Below are 13,552 nucleotides of genomic sequence, written 5' to 3'. Positions count from 1 at the left end.
GCCCGCAGACCCCGACAACCAACGGCCAGGGTTGTCGGGAAGAGGCCCTTGTCCTCAACATGGGGACGAGGTGCTTTGGGGGTGGGGGGGGGGCGCACGGCTCAGGGGCGGGGCACTCACTCATCCCCACCTCCTTTCCTGGCCAGCCAGCGTGCTCAGATAAGGGTCTGGTATGGATCTGGGGGGGCACCCCCATGCCGTTAATTCGGCGTAGGGGGTTCCCCTTAGAATCCATACCAGACCTAAAAATTTGGCGTGGAGTTCCCTCTTGAGAGCTGATAATTCTGTGAGAGTCGCCTCCGTATAGACGGAGATCCGACTTGTACGCGACATCCATTGAAATCAATGGGTACCTGTCGCCTACAAGTCGGATTGAAGTAGTACAGGAACCTTTCTGAAGTCGGAGCGACTTCAGTAGTGTGCATTAAGACGGCTCTCATTCACTTACATTGATTTTTACATGTTGTCCGACCTGAAGTCGGATCTGAGTCGCCCCTGTGTGAACCGGCTCTTACAGGTGTAAAAAAAAATAAATAAAATAAGTCAGCGGGTTTACTCCCACTTACAGCAACTTTAGTACAAATATAAAGGAACTTTGAAGACACAGAGGAGCACAATTTAAAAGTAGACGAAATCTGGTTCACAAAAGGAATGATAGAACATCAACATCAACCTAAAACTATCCCTGAACACAAGTGGGGGGACACACCATTTGTTCTGCATATAATGCGTTTTTACATCTCTACACCAGCGATTTGACAATTCACACTTTCAACCACAATAAATAGAACAAAAGAGAAATTAGAACAGCACTTTTCCAACTATGGCAGGTACCCCGGGGACGCCTTCTGGATTCTTCAGGGGTACCTTGCAAAAATGCCTAAAAAATGTCCAAAAATCAACAAGCCGGCAGTCAGATTAAGCCTGGCTTTTTTGTTAAGCAAAGTCACAAGTTTTCTAATGTGAAGCATTACAACCTTGGGCATTGTGCCAGCTGCTGTTGCCCTAATAACCGATGGCATCACAGGTTGATAAGGACGTTGGGAGTCTGAAGATGTACTCGAGTACCTCCTCTATCAGCACCGGAGTCATGTTAGAACTCTTCTGGGAAGGCCGTCCACAAGGTTTAGGAGTGTGTCTATGGGAAGGTTTGACCATTCTTCCAGAAGAGCATTTGTGAGGTCAGGCACTGATGTTGGAGCGAGAAGGCCTGGCTTGCAGTCTTCACTATAATTCATCCCAAAAGTGTTCTCCCAGGTTGAGGTCAGGACTCTGTGCAGGCCAGTCAAGTTCTTCCACCCCAAACTCACTCATGTGTCTTTGCCCACCAGTGCAGAAAGCAAGGTCCATAAGTCATGTTGAAACAGGAAGGGGTCATCCTCAAACTGTTCCCACAAAGTTTGGAGCATGAAATTGTCCAAGATGTCTTGGTATGCTGACGCCTTAAGAGTTCCCTTCACTGGAACTAAGGGGCCAAACCCAACCCCTGAAAAAAAAAAAAAAAAAACCCACACCATAATCACCAAATGATTTGGACCAGTGCACAAAGCAAGGTCCATAAACACATGAGTGAATTTGGGGTAGAGGAACTTGACGGGCCTACACAAAGTCCTGACCTCAACCTTATAGAACAATTTTGGGATGAATTAGAGCGGAAACTGCGAGCCAGGCCTTCTTGTTTAACATCAGTACCCGACCTCACAAATGTGCTTGTATATTTGTTGGGTAATGATAAATCACCTCCAGTGTTAGGCCACTTTCACACATGCGGATGGTATGTCCGTATTTCATCCATCCGTTTGCGGATGAAACACGGGCCATACATTCATCCCTATGGGATAGCGGGTGTCTGGATGAACATCCGCAGACACCTGATATCGTCCGTCTCCGCTACTGTCCGATTCTGCAGACTGAGGAAAATCCTATTTTTCTATCCGTCTGCAGAGCGGATCGGATGAACACGGACAGACAGTCCGTGCTCATCTGATCCCCCATAGAGGAGAGTGGAGAGCTGACAGGGCGGTCCCTGCACAGTGTGCGGAGACCGCCCTGTCCACCGCCGGCTCAGCGGGGACAACGGAGCGATCCCCGCTGAGCGAGCGGATCATCACGGGGCGGATCATTACTGATCCACCCCGTGTGAAAGAGGCCTTAGGCGTTCTGCTTGTGAAGACGCCTCTGCATCATGTAAAACTATCGGTTTCATTTTAGAATGGGATGCCTCATTTTGAAGGCTGCAATTGCCGAATTAGAATTTTATTGCTGACCTCATAAGGGATACCCACCCTATCCTGCTGGCCATGATCACCAAGTGTGAAAGTGAAACAAAATACTAAAAATGTTGTGTTGTCTCCAGAACAGGACTAGATCTCCAAATAGAGACACTAGTTCTGACTGCCCTGGTGATAATAGGGATTCCCTCACTCTGTGGCAGATGTGGGACAGAAGTGAAAAGATCTCTTCAATAAAAAAAAAATAAAAAAAAAAAATGACAGATTATAGATAATACATATACACACACACATATATATATATATATATATATATATATATATATATATATATATATATATATATATATATATACACACACACACAAAAAATACACCACACCTACTCAAATTGTAATTACATATCTTCTAGACAGTTGATTGCACATTAAACTATTCCTTCAGTACCAAAACCTGCTATAACCTTAAAATTAGGGATGCACCGAATGGGTTTTTTGGTGCCGAAACCGATACCGAAAATGAAAAATACACTAGGCCGAAAACCGAAACCGATACCGAAAATGACTGGTTTTCAAAAATGCAGACAGTGTTCCCCCCTGTGATGCAGACAGTGTTGCCCCCCTGTGATGCAGACAGTGTTGCCCCCTGTGATGCAGACAGTGTTGCCCCCTGTGATGCAGACAGTGTTGCCCCCTGTGATGCAGACAGTGTTGCCCCCTGTGATGCAGACAGTGTTGCCCCCTGTGATGCAGACAGTGTTGCCCCCTGTGATGCAGACAGTGTTGCCCCCTGTGATGCAGACAGTGTTGCCCCCTGTGATGCAGACAGTGTTGCCCCCTGTGATGCAGACAGTGTTGCCCCCTGTGATGCAGACAGTGTTGCCCCCTGTGATGCAGACAGTGTTGCCCCCTGTGATGCAGACAGTGTTGCCCCCTGTGATGCAGACAGTGTTGCCCCCTGTGATGCAGACAGTGTTGCCCCCTGTGATGCAGACAGTGTTGCCCCCTGTGATGCAGACAGTGTTGCCCCCTGTGATGCAGACAGTGTTGCCCCCTGTGATGCAGACAGTGTTGCCCCCTGTGATGCAGACAGTGTTGCCCCCTGTGATGCAGACAGTGTTGCCCCCTGTGATGCAGACAGTGTTGCCCCCTGTGATGCAGACAGTGTTGCCCCCTGTGATGCAGACAGTGTTGCCCCCTGTGATGCAGACAGTGTTGCCCCCTGTGATGCAGACAGTGTTGCCCCCTGTGATGCAGACAGTGTTGCCCCCTGTGATGCAGACAGTGTTGCCCCCTGTGATGCAGACAGTGTTGCCCCCTGTGATGCAGACAGTGTTGCCCCCTGTGATGCAGACAGTGTTGCCCCCTGTGATGCAGACAGTGTTGCCCCCTGTGATGCAGACAGTGTTGCCCCCTGTGATGCAGACAGTGTTGCCCCCTGTGATGCAGACAGTGTTGCCCCCTGTGATGCAGACAGTGTTGCCCCCTGTGATGCAGACAGTGTTGCCCCCTGTGATGCAGACAGTGTTGCCCCCTGTGATGCAGACAGTGTTGCCCCCTGTGATGCAGACAGTGTTGCCCCCTGTGATGCAGACAGTGTTGCCCCCTGTGATGCAGACAGTGTTGCCCCCTGTGATGCAGACAGTGTTGCCCCCTGTGATGCAGACAGTGTTGCCCCCTGTGATGCAGACAGTGTTGCCCCCTGTGATGCAGACAGTGTTGCCCCCTGTGATGCAGACAGTGTTGCCCCCTGTGATGCAGACAGTGTTGCCCCCTGTGATGCAGACAGTGTTGCCCCCTGTGATGCAGACAGTGTTGCCCCCTGTGATGCAGACAGTGTTGCCCCCTGTGATGCAGACAGTGTTGCCCCCTGTGATGCAGACAGTGTTGCCCCCTGTGATGCAGACAGTGTTGCCCCCTGTGATGCAGACAGTGTTGCCCCCTGTGATGCAGACAGTGTTGCCCCCTGTGATGCAGACAGTGTTGCCCCCTGTGATGCAGACAGTGTTGCCCCCTGTGATGCAGACAGTGTTGCCCCCTGTGATGCAGACAGTGTTGCCCCCTGTGATGCAGACAGTGTTGCCCCCTGTGATGCAGACAGTGTTGCCCCCTGTGATGCAGACAGTGTTGCCCCCTGTGATGCAGACAGTGTTGCCCCCTGTGATGCAGACAGTGTTGCCCCCTGTGATGCAGACAGTGTTGCCCCCTGTGATGCAGACAGTGTTGCCCCCTGTGATGCAGACAGTGTTGCCCCCTGTGATGCAGACAGTGTTGCCCCCTGTGATGCAGACAGTGTTGCCCCCTGTGATGCAGACAGTGTTGCCCCCTGTGATGCAGACAGTGTTGCCCCCTGTGATGCAGACAGTGTTGCCCCCTGTGATGCAGACAGTGTTGCCCCCTGTGATGCAGACAGTGTTGCCCCCTGTGATGCAGACAGTGTTGCCCCCTGTGATGCAGACAGTGTTGCCCCCTGTGATGCAGACAGTGTTGCCCCCTGTGATGCAGACAGTGTTGCCCCCTGTGATGCAGACAGTGTTGCCCCCTGTGATGCAGACAGTGTTGCCCCCTCCCCACCCCTGGTGCCTCCCATGATCGGGGTGAATAGCGCAGGACTGATGCAGCCAGTGATGTGCCTCTGCAGTGAAGAGAGCCGTTTGGTTGAATAGAGCGCCGGGAACATCACAGCTAATAGCTGTGTGTTCCCCGTCGTGCGCCGTCACACACAGCCCCTCCCCCTTGTCCGGGGAAAGTGCCTGGACAAGGGGGAGGGGCTGTGTGTGACGGCGCACGACGGGGAACACACAGCTATTGAAATTAAAGCTGTGATGTTCCCGGCGCTCTATTCAACCAAACGGCTCTCTTCACTGCAGAGGGACATCACTGGCTGCATCAGTCCTGAGCTATTCACCCCGATCATGGGAGGCACCAGGGGCGGGGGTGGAGTTCTGCCCCAGGCCCCGCCGCATTTTCGGCTCAATTATCGGCCGTTTTTTCCTTTCGGCAAATTGCCGAAAAGGGCATTTTCGGCCGATATGTTTCGGCGGCCGAAATTTCGGTGCATCCCGCCTGCTCCTGATAGGACGTTCAGGAACGTCCTTCAGGAGTAGCGGGATCGCGCGCGCCCGCGCAGCGGCGCGATCCCGATGTGCTCGTGTCACCCGGACACGGCACATCTCAGATCGGCAGGAGGGCTCTGTGATTGGCCCTCCTGATCACATGACGGCCGTGTCCAATCACGGCCGTCATGTGATGTAAACAAACAGCCGGTTGCTAGGCAATCGGCTCGGCTCTCCTCACACGGAAGTCACCGCTGAGGAGAAGAGAGCAGATCGCTGCAGCCGGCTGATGATCAGTGAGTATGGGCTGCTTTTCACAGCTTTTTACTCACTGATCATCAGTGTAGTGTCAACACACCACACAGTACAAACAGTCCCCACATATGTCCCAAAACATACATGTCCCCAAATAATAAAAACACATGTCCCTAATAATAAAAACATGTCCCCCACATATGTCCCACTAAAATCACATGTCCCAATGATTATCTGCACACATATGTACATGATCATTTGCGTACATATGTCCGTGATCACACAAACCAATTATTATACACTTAGCGGAATTTTTTTTACCAAAAACATGTAGCAGAATACATTTTGGCTTAAATTTATGACAAAATTTGATTTTAGTGGATTTCTTTTCAAATAGAAAAAAGAAAATATTGTTTTTTTCCCAAATTTCCGCTTTTTTTGCGCTTATATCGCAAAAAAAAAAAAACGGAGTCGTGAATAAATACCACCAAAATAAAGCTCTATTTGTGCGAACAAAATGATAACAATTTCATTTGGGTACAGTGTAGCATGACTGCGCAATTGTCACTGAAAGCGCTAGAGCGCTGAAATCTGAAAATTGGGCTGGGAAGGAAGGGGGTGAAAGTGCCCTGTATTGAAGTGGTTAAAATGTCATTCAAAATCTTCAACATGAATCCAAAGGTTTAAAAACCACCAATAAAAACAAATGTAATAACATAGGAAAGAGGATCATGCAGTACTGTATATACATGTAAATGAGTATACACACTGTTATACTACAATATAAAACAGATGTATGGAGGGCATGTATACTCCAATATACAGTACACATCAGATAGAGGGCTTTTATAATCCATGATATACAGTACATATCAGACAGTTACATATAGTTATATACCCTGCCATATACAGTACATAAGATATACAGAGGGTGTGTATACTACACGAAAGAGTACATATGCTATAGATCTATTGAGGATGTATATAATATATGAAATACGGTAATCATACAGATCTATAGAGGGTATCTATACTACATGAAATAAAAATACATATGGGCATCACGTATACTCCATGACATACAGCACAAATAATAAGTCTATGAAGAGGCTGTGTATACTATAAAATATACGGTATGCATAATACAGCTCTTTGAAGGGTGTATACTACATGACATGCGGTACATAGATCTATAGAGGGTGTGTATTACTCTGATATACGGTACATACAGGGTAGGTGCTTATACTCAGCAATATACGGTACATAACCAACAGTATTATACAGCAGGTTAGTAGGTAGGTGGCGGGAGAAAATGTATTACCAGTATTATGGCTGCAGCCAGGTGCCATAACCCCAGTATCTCTTTTTCCCTTAGGCGAGAAGCTTCCTGATAAGTGATCCCAGTAGTACATTAGCCGCAGGATCACTTTTAGAATCGTTTGGGAACCATCCAGCTCCGGAAGTTTCTTCACTTCGAGCCAAGCAACGCCAAAATGGCCACCACTCATCTATGCTCTTGGAGGACCAGAATTACATCACCCCCCCCCCCCCCACAGAATTTTTTTTTTATAGCGGAGCTCCACCCAAAAATGTAACTTCCACTTTAAGTACTGGTGACCCCCTGACACGCCACATTTGGCATGTCATTTTTTGTGTGTGTGTGTGGGGGGGGGGGGGGTGTACCCAGTTCTTACAGGCACCTAGCTCCCACTTCCTCCCCTGGCACAGCAGTGGCAGAGGGAATTTTACCTCCCCCTTCCTGAAATCTTCAGGGACACATCACAGGTCCTAGAGGATTGCCCGGCCATTCACAGCACATGGGAAGCCACAGCCGGATGCCCAGAGTTAGAATGGCGCCACGTAAGAGGAGTTTCGTTCACCAGACAGGCGAGAGTGTCTGATTATTAAAAGTCAGCAGCTACACTTTTTGTAGCCGCTGACACATAAATGGGTGGAAATCCGCTTTAGTATTTTGCTTTTAACCAAGTACCGACCAGCCATCCCAGTTTTACTGCAGCAGAATGGCACGGCTGGGCGAAGCGACGTTACCTTACAACGATTCGCCTTTTAGCCACTGCCAGGCTCCCGCGGTCGCTCACGACAGAGAATGGGATCTGTGTGTAAACACACAAATCCCGGTCCTTTCAGGGCAGAGGAGACTGATCATGTGTTCATACCAAGTATGAACACCGATCATTTCTTTCAGTCAGTCCCACCCCCTACAGTTAGAACACACTGAGGGAACACACCTAACCCCTTGATCGCCCCTCATGTTAACCCCTTCCCTGCCAGTGACATTTATACACTAATCAATGCATTTTTATAGCACTGATCGCTGTATAAATGTCAATGATCCCAAAAATGAGGGAAAAGTGTCCGATGTGTCCGCCACAGTGTCGCAGTCCCGATAAAAATCACTGACCACCATTACTATTAAAAAAAAAATTATTTTTTTTAAAATGCCATTCCCTATTTTGTAGACGCTATAACTTTTGCGCAAACCAATCAATATACACTATTTTTTTGACCAAAAGTATGTAGACGTATACACATCGGCCTAAACTTTAGAAAAATATTTGTTTTTAAAAACTTGGGATATAGCAAAAAGTAGGGATGCACCGAAATTTCGGCCGCCGAAACATATCGGCCGAAAATGGCCCTTTCGGCAATTTGCTGAAAGGAAAAAACAGCCGATAATTGAGCCGAAAATGGGGCGGGCGGAGCTCCGCCCCCGCCCCTGGTGCCGCCCATCACGGGAGGTGTATAGCGCAGGAAAGCCGCCTCCGCCGTCTGGATCAATAGAGCGCCGGGAACATCACAGCTTTAAATTTTAATAGCTGTGTGTTCCCTCGTCGTGCGCCGTCTCATACAGCCCCTCCCCCTCGTTCGAGGAACTGTGATAGACAGATCACCCGTCCAGATTGGACGGGGGATCTGTCTATCACAGTTCCCCGGACAAGGGGGAGGGGCTGTATGCGGCGGCGCACGATGGGGGAACACCACAGCTATTGAAATTAAAGCTGTGATGTTCCCGGCGCTCTACTGATCCAGACGGCAGAAGTCCTCTCTTTCTGCATCACTGACTACACAGGGGACAACACGCTGCACGAGGGGACACAAACACTACTGGCTGCACGAGGGGACACCACACTTATCTCTTTTATCATGTCGCCAGTCTCTGGCCACCTCCTGAACCATGTCGCCAGTCTCTGGCCACCTCCTGAACCATGTCGCCAGTCTCTGGCCACCTCCTGAACCATGTCGCCAGTCTCTGGCCACCTCCTGAACCATGTCGCCAGTCTCTGGCCACCTCCTGAACCATGTCGCCAGTCTCTGGCCACCTCCTGAACCATGTCGCCAGTCTCTGGCCACCTCCTGAACCATGTCGCCAGTCTCTGGCCACCTCCTGAACCATGTCGCCAGTCTCTGGCCACCTCCTGAACCATGTCGCCAGTCTCTGGCCACCTCCTGAACCATGTCGCCAGTCTCTGGCCACCTCCTGAACCATGTCGCCAGTCTCTGGCCACCTCCTGAACCATGTCGCCAGTCTCTGGCCACCTCCTGAACCATGTCGCCAGTCTCTGGCCACCTCCTGAACCATGTCGCCAGTCTCTGGCCACCTCCTGAACCATGTCGCCAGTCTCTGGCCACCTCCTGAACCATGTCGCCAGTCTCTGGCCACCTCCTGAACCATGTCGCCAGTCTCTGGCCACCTCCTGAACCATGTCGCCAGTCTCTGGCCACCTCCTGAACCATGTCGCCAGTCTCTGGCCACCTCCTGAACCATGTCGCCAGTCTCTGGCCACCTCCTGAACCATGTCGCCAGTCTCTGGCCACCTCCTGAACCATGTCGCCAGTCTCTGGCCACCTCCTGAACCATGTCGCCAGTCTCTGGCCACCTCCTGAACCATGTCGCCAGTCTCTGGCCACCTCCTGAACCATGTCGCCAGTCTCTGGCCACCTCCTGAACCATGTCGCCAGTCTCTGGCCACCTCCTGAACCATGTCGCCAGTCTCTGGCCACCTCCTGAACCATGTCGCCAGTCTCTGGCCACCTCCTGAACCATGTCGCCAGTCTCTGGCCACCTCCTGAACCATGTCGCCAGTCTCTGGCCACCTCCTGAACCATGTCGCCAGTCTCTGGCCACCTCCTGAACCATGTCGCCAGTCTCTGGCCACCTCCTGAACCATGTCGCCAGTCTCTGGCCACCTCCTGAACCATGTCGCCAGTCTCTGGCCACCTCCTGAACCATGTCGCCAGTCTCTGGCCACCTCCTGAACCATGTCGCCAGTCTCTGGCCACCTCCTGAACCATGTCGCCAGTCTCTGGCCACCTCCTGAACCATGTCGCCAGTCTCTGGCCACCTCCTGAACCATGTCGCCAGTCTCTGGCCACCTCCTGAACCATGTCGCCAGTCTCTGGCCACCTCCTGAACCATGTCGCCAGTCTCTGGCCACCTCCTGAACCATGTCGCCAGTCTCTGGCCACCTCCTGAACCATGTCGCCAGTCTCTGGCCACCTCCTGAACCATGTCGCCAGTCTCTGGCCACCTCCTGAACCATGTCGCCAGTCTCTGGCCACCTCCTGAACCATGTCGCCAGTCTCTGGCCACCTACTGAACCATGTCGCCAGTCTCTGGCCACCTACTGTATAAAAATATTTTTTAAAAACAGTCATTTTCGGTATCGGTTTTCGGCCTAGTGTATTTTTCATTTTCGGTATCGGTTTCTGCACCAAAAAACCCATTCGGTGCATCCCTATCAAAAAGTAAAATATTGTTCTTTTGTTTATAGCGCAAAAAATAAAACCACAGAGGTTATCATCAAATGCCACCAATAGAAATCTCTATTTGGGGGGGGGGGGGGGGGGGGTTAATTTTGTTTGGGTACAGTGTTGCACGACCGCGCAATTGTCAGTTAAAACTATGCAGTGATGAATCGCAAAAAATGGCTGGTCATCGAGCAGCCAAATCTTCCAGAGATGAAGTGGATAAGGTTAGAGAAGATAGTTGGTGTGTTTTAGACCCCAGATGTCTCCATAAAAGGGACATGTGACGCTGTTTTATGGGATGGTTACATTCCTTGCAGAAAATGTAAAAAAATAACTGAAAGTTCTCCACTGCCTGTGCATGCAGTAATAAACAACACGCGCCCCCACACATGAGGCATCGTCATGACCATTAGAGAATGACCATACTAACACTAGACCTCCTCCAACTCGAAACCAGGAGACTTTTGGAGAGTCTATGAAGATTAAGCACCGCAATTTGTCAACATTACACCAGCGTGCGCAATTTTAAAGAATGACATGTTAGGTATCCATTTACTCAGCGTAACATCGTCTTATATTATACAAAAAAAAAAAAGGAGGCATATATGAGGCTTTTTTAATTCATCAAAATTCATTTGTGGCAAAAAAATGCACATATAAGTACTAATGGTAGGTTCCACCATGCTTCCTGCATGAGTAGGTGGGGGGGGGGGGGGTGTTATACAGATGGAGGTGGTAAGTACTCTCAGTAGATCGGGGGGGGTGGGGGGGAGAAAAATGTATATAAGTACTCAGGGTAGGTGGTGGGAGGGGTGTTATATACATATAGAACAGGGATATGCAATTAGTGGACTTCCAGCTGTTGCTAAACTACAAGTCCCATCATGCCTCTGGCTGTCATGCTTCCCGATATCTCCCACTCCCCCAATAACTCCCCCAATAACTCCCCCAATAACTCCCCCAATAACTCCCCCAATAACTCCCCCAATAACTCCCCCAATAACTCCCCCAATAACTCCCCCAATAACTCCCTCAATAACTCCCCCAATAACTCCCTCAATATCTCCCAATAATAACTCCCTCAATAACTCCCCCAATAATAACTCCCCCAATAACTCCCCCAATAATAACTCCCTCAATATCTCCCAATAACTCCCTCAATATCTCCCAATAACTCCCTCAATATCTCCCAATAACTCCCTCAATATCTCCCAATAACTCCCTCAATATCTCCCAATAACTCCCTCGATATCTACCCCCCTCCCCGAATATATCTCTGAAGTAGGAGGGGAGCATTATACAGATAAGGTAAGTACTCACAGTAGGTGCCATTATTCCTCTTACATGAGGGGATATAGATGAGGTAGTGGGGTGGCGGGGAGCATTATACAGATATACACACACACACGGTACCTAGTTGGGGGAGGGGGTGGTATAGACAGATGAGGTAGGTAGTGGGGGAGGAGCATTATACAGATAACGGTAAGTACTCACAGTAGGTTGTGTCAGAGGAATGTAAGGAGTTAGAGGAGGTAGGTGGAATGATGTAGGTAGGTAGTTGGGAGGAGGGAAGTATTATACACACACAAATAAGGTATTTACTCACGGTAGGTGCCATCGTTCATCTTACAGGGGTATGTAGTGGGGGGTATATAGATGAGATAGGTGGGGGCAAGTAGGTAGTTGGGGGGAGGTGTAATACATAGATATGAGGAAAGTACTCACGGTAGGTGCCGTCGCTCCTCTTACAGGGGTATGTAGTGGGGGGTATAGATATGAGGTATGTAGTTGAGGGAGGTGTAGTACATAATTACATATATAGATGATGGGTGACGTAGGTACTCACGGTAGGTGCCGTCGTTCCTCTTACAGGGGTATGTAGTGGGGGGTATAGATATGAGGTATGTAGTGGGGGGTATAGATATGAGGTATGTAGTTGGGGAGGTGTAATACATAATTACATATATAGATGATGGGTAAGGTAGGTACTCACGGTAGGTGCCGTCGTTCCTCTTACAGGAGTAGGTGGCCCCGATCTCTACGGTGAATTCCTCCTCCATGATCTCCTCTTCTTCCTCCTCTTCCTCCTCCTCCATGGTCTCCTCCTCCTCCACGCTCTCCGGCTCTTTGGCTGGGCTCTGGGCGGCCATGTTAGTCGGGTCACGTGGTGTGCGTGTGAGGGAGAAGAGCGGGAAAAGCAGGCGGTGTGGCGGGGAAGGCGCTCCTCGGACGGATGCCGGCGGGGAGGTGAGTGGGGGGTGGAAGGAGCGCGATAAGGACGTCGGAGGTGAGCGGTGTCCGGAGACGGAGCGCTGAGGGGAAGAAGACGGACTTCTCACACAGAACGACGCAGACAAACGACACACAGCTCCGAGCACACCGGAACACACCCCACACTGCCGGAAGTGAGGTCACAAAGGGGGCGGAGAAACTGGGGGAAGTAGCATATGGCGCGCTCTCCTTTCTCCCCCGCCCCCTCGTGACATCACTACCGGGTCTTTGTGCGTGGGATGGAAGTGTCTGTCCGCCTCAGTGTTCTCTTTGTCCCTCCAATGTCGGTATGAGGGGAAGCGCGGAAACAAAGGAGAAGCGGGACCGAGACGCCAACTTCTAAGTTCTATTCGTTGTGTCGAATGAATAAAGTTATCAAAAAATAAAATAAATAATGTTCCAGCGCCGTGGGCAGCCATTTTCTTGGAGACCAATTCATCAGAGTGCTGCTGCTCTGTTATTGTCCAATCAGCAGAGAGGGGGGCGTGTTTATACCTATGCTGTGCTGCCATTGTGGTGGTACCTGGGGGTTTAGCAGACACCCTCGGGAATAAAATGGCGGTCATTTCAACTTTTTTATCTTGCACGGTATTTGCGCAATCATTTTTCAAACGCCTTTTTGTTTGGAAGAAAAAAAAAACAGGTTCACAAATTAAAAAATAACAAAACAGTAAGGGCCGGTTCACACAGCGAGGCGATGCGAGGCGACACGGCTCGCCTCGCCTCGCTCCCGCAAGTCGCCCCCGTTCTGTACAATGGAACCGTTCTGAGAGGAGCGACTTGAGTCGCTCCGACTCAGAAAAAAGGTTCCTGTACTACTTGGGGGCGACTTGCATTGACTTCTATACAGAAGTCCTCTGCAAGTCGCCGTTGAGGTCCCCGCAGGTCGCGGCGAGGCAAGTCGGAGACGCCTCGCCGCGCCTCGCTGTGTGAACCGGCCCTTAAGTTAGCCAAATTTTTTTGTATAATG

The 13,552-nt window shown here is 50.0% G+C and overlaps 2 protein-coding genes across 19 annotated transcripts in view; both read right to left on the bottom strand.

Annotated features, from left to right (window-relative positions):
• Positions 1 to 12,726, bottom strand: part of LOC143923496 (nuclear factor 7, brain-like) — a 169,923-nt gene extending 157,197 nt beyond the window's left edge. For 15 of the 18 annotated variants that reach the window (XM_077447199.1, XM_077447194.1, XM_077447200.1 and 12 more), the window contains exon 1: positions 12,305 to 12,726. In XM_077447199.1, the coding sequence (XP_077303325.1) occupies positions 12,305 to 12,461 (157 nt within the window). In that variant the 5' untranslated portion in view covers positions 12,462 to 12,726. Of the gene's footprint in view, positions 1 to 11,917; positions 11,949 to 12,036; positions 12,046 to 12,157; positions 12,189 to 12,304 lie in introns of those variants that run through there. The other 3 variants (XM_077447205.1, XM_077447206.1, XM_077447204.1) reach the window with 3 other exon arrangements.
• Positions 1 to 13,552, bottom strand: part of LOC143923499 (nuclear factor 7, brain-like) — a 744,238-nt gene that overhangs the window by 665,664 nt on the left and 65,022 nt on the right. The gene's annotated exons all lie outside the window — the stretch shown is intronic.

The sequence above is a fragment of the Lithobates pipiens genome, unplaced genomic scaffold, assembly GCF_037356315.1.
Source record: "Lithobates pipiens isolate NorthernLeopardFrog02 unplaced genomic scaffold, aLitPip1_a1.2 Scaffold_22, whole genome shotgun sequence".
Classification (NCBI taxonomy): domain Eukaryota; kingdom Metazoa; phylum Chordata; class Amphibia; order Anura; family Ranidae; genus Lithobates; species Lithobates pipiens.
The sequence above is the reverse complement of the archived record's forward strand: the minus strand, read 5'-3'. Positions and strand labels throughout refer to the sequence as shown.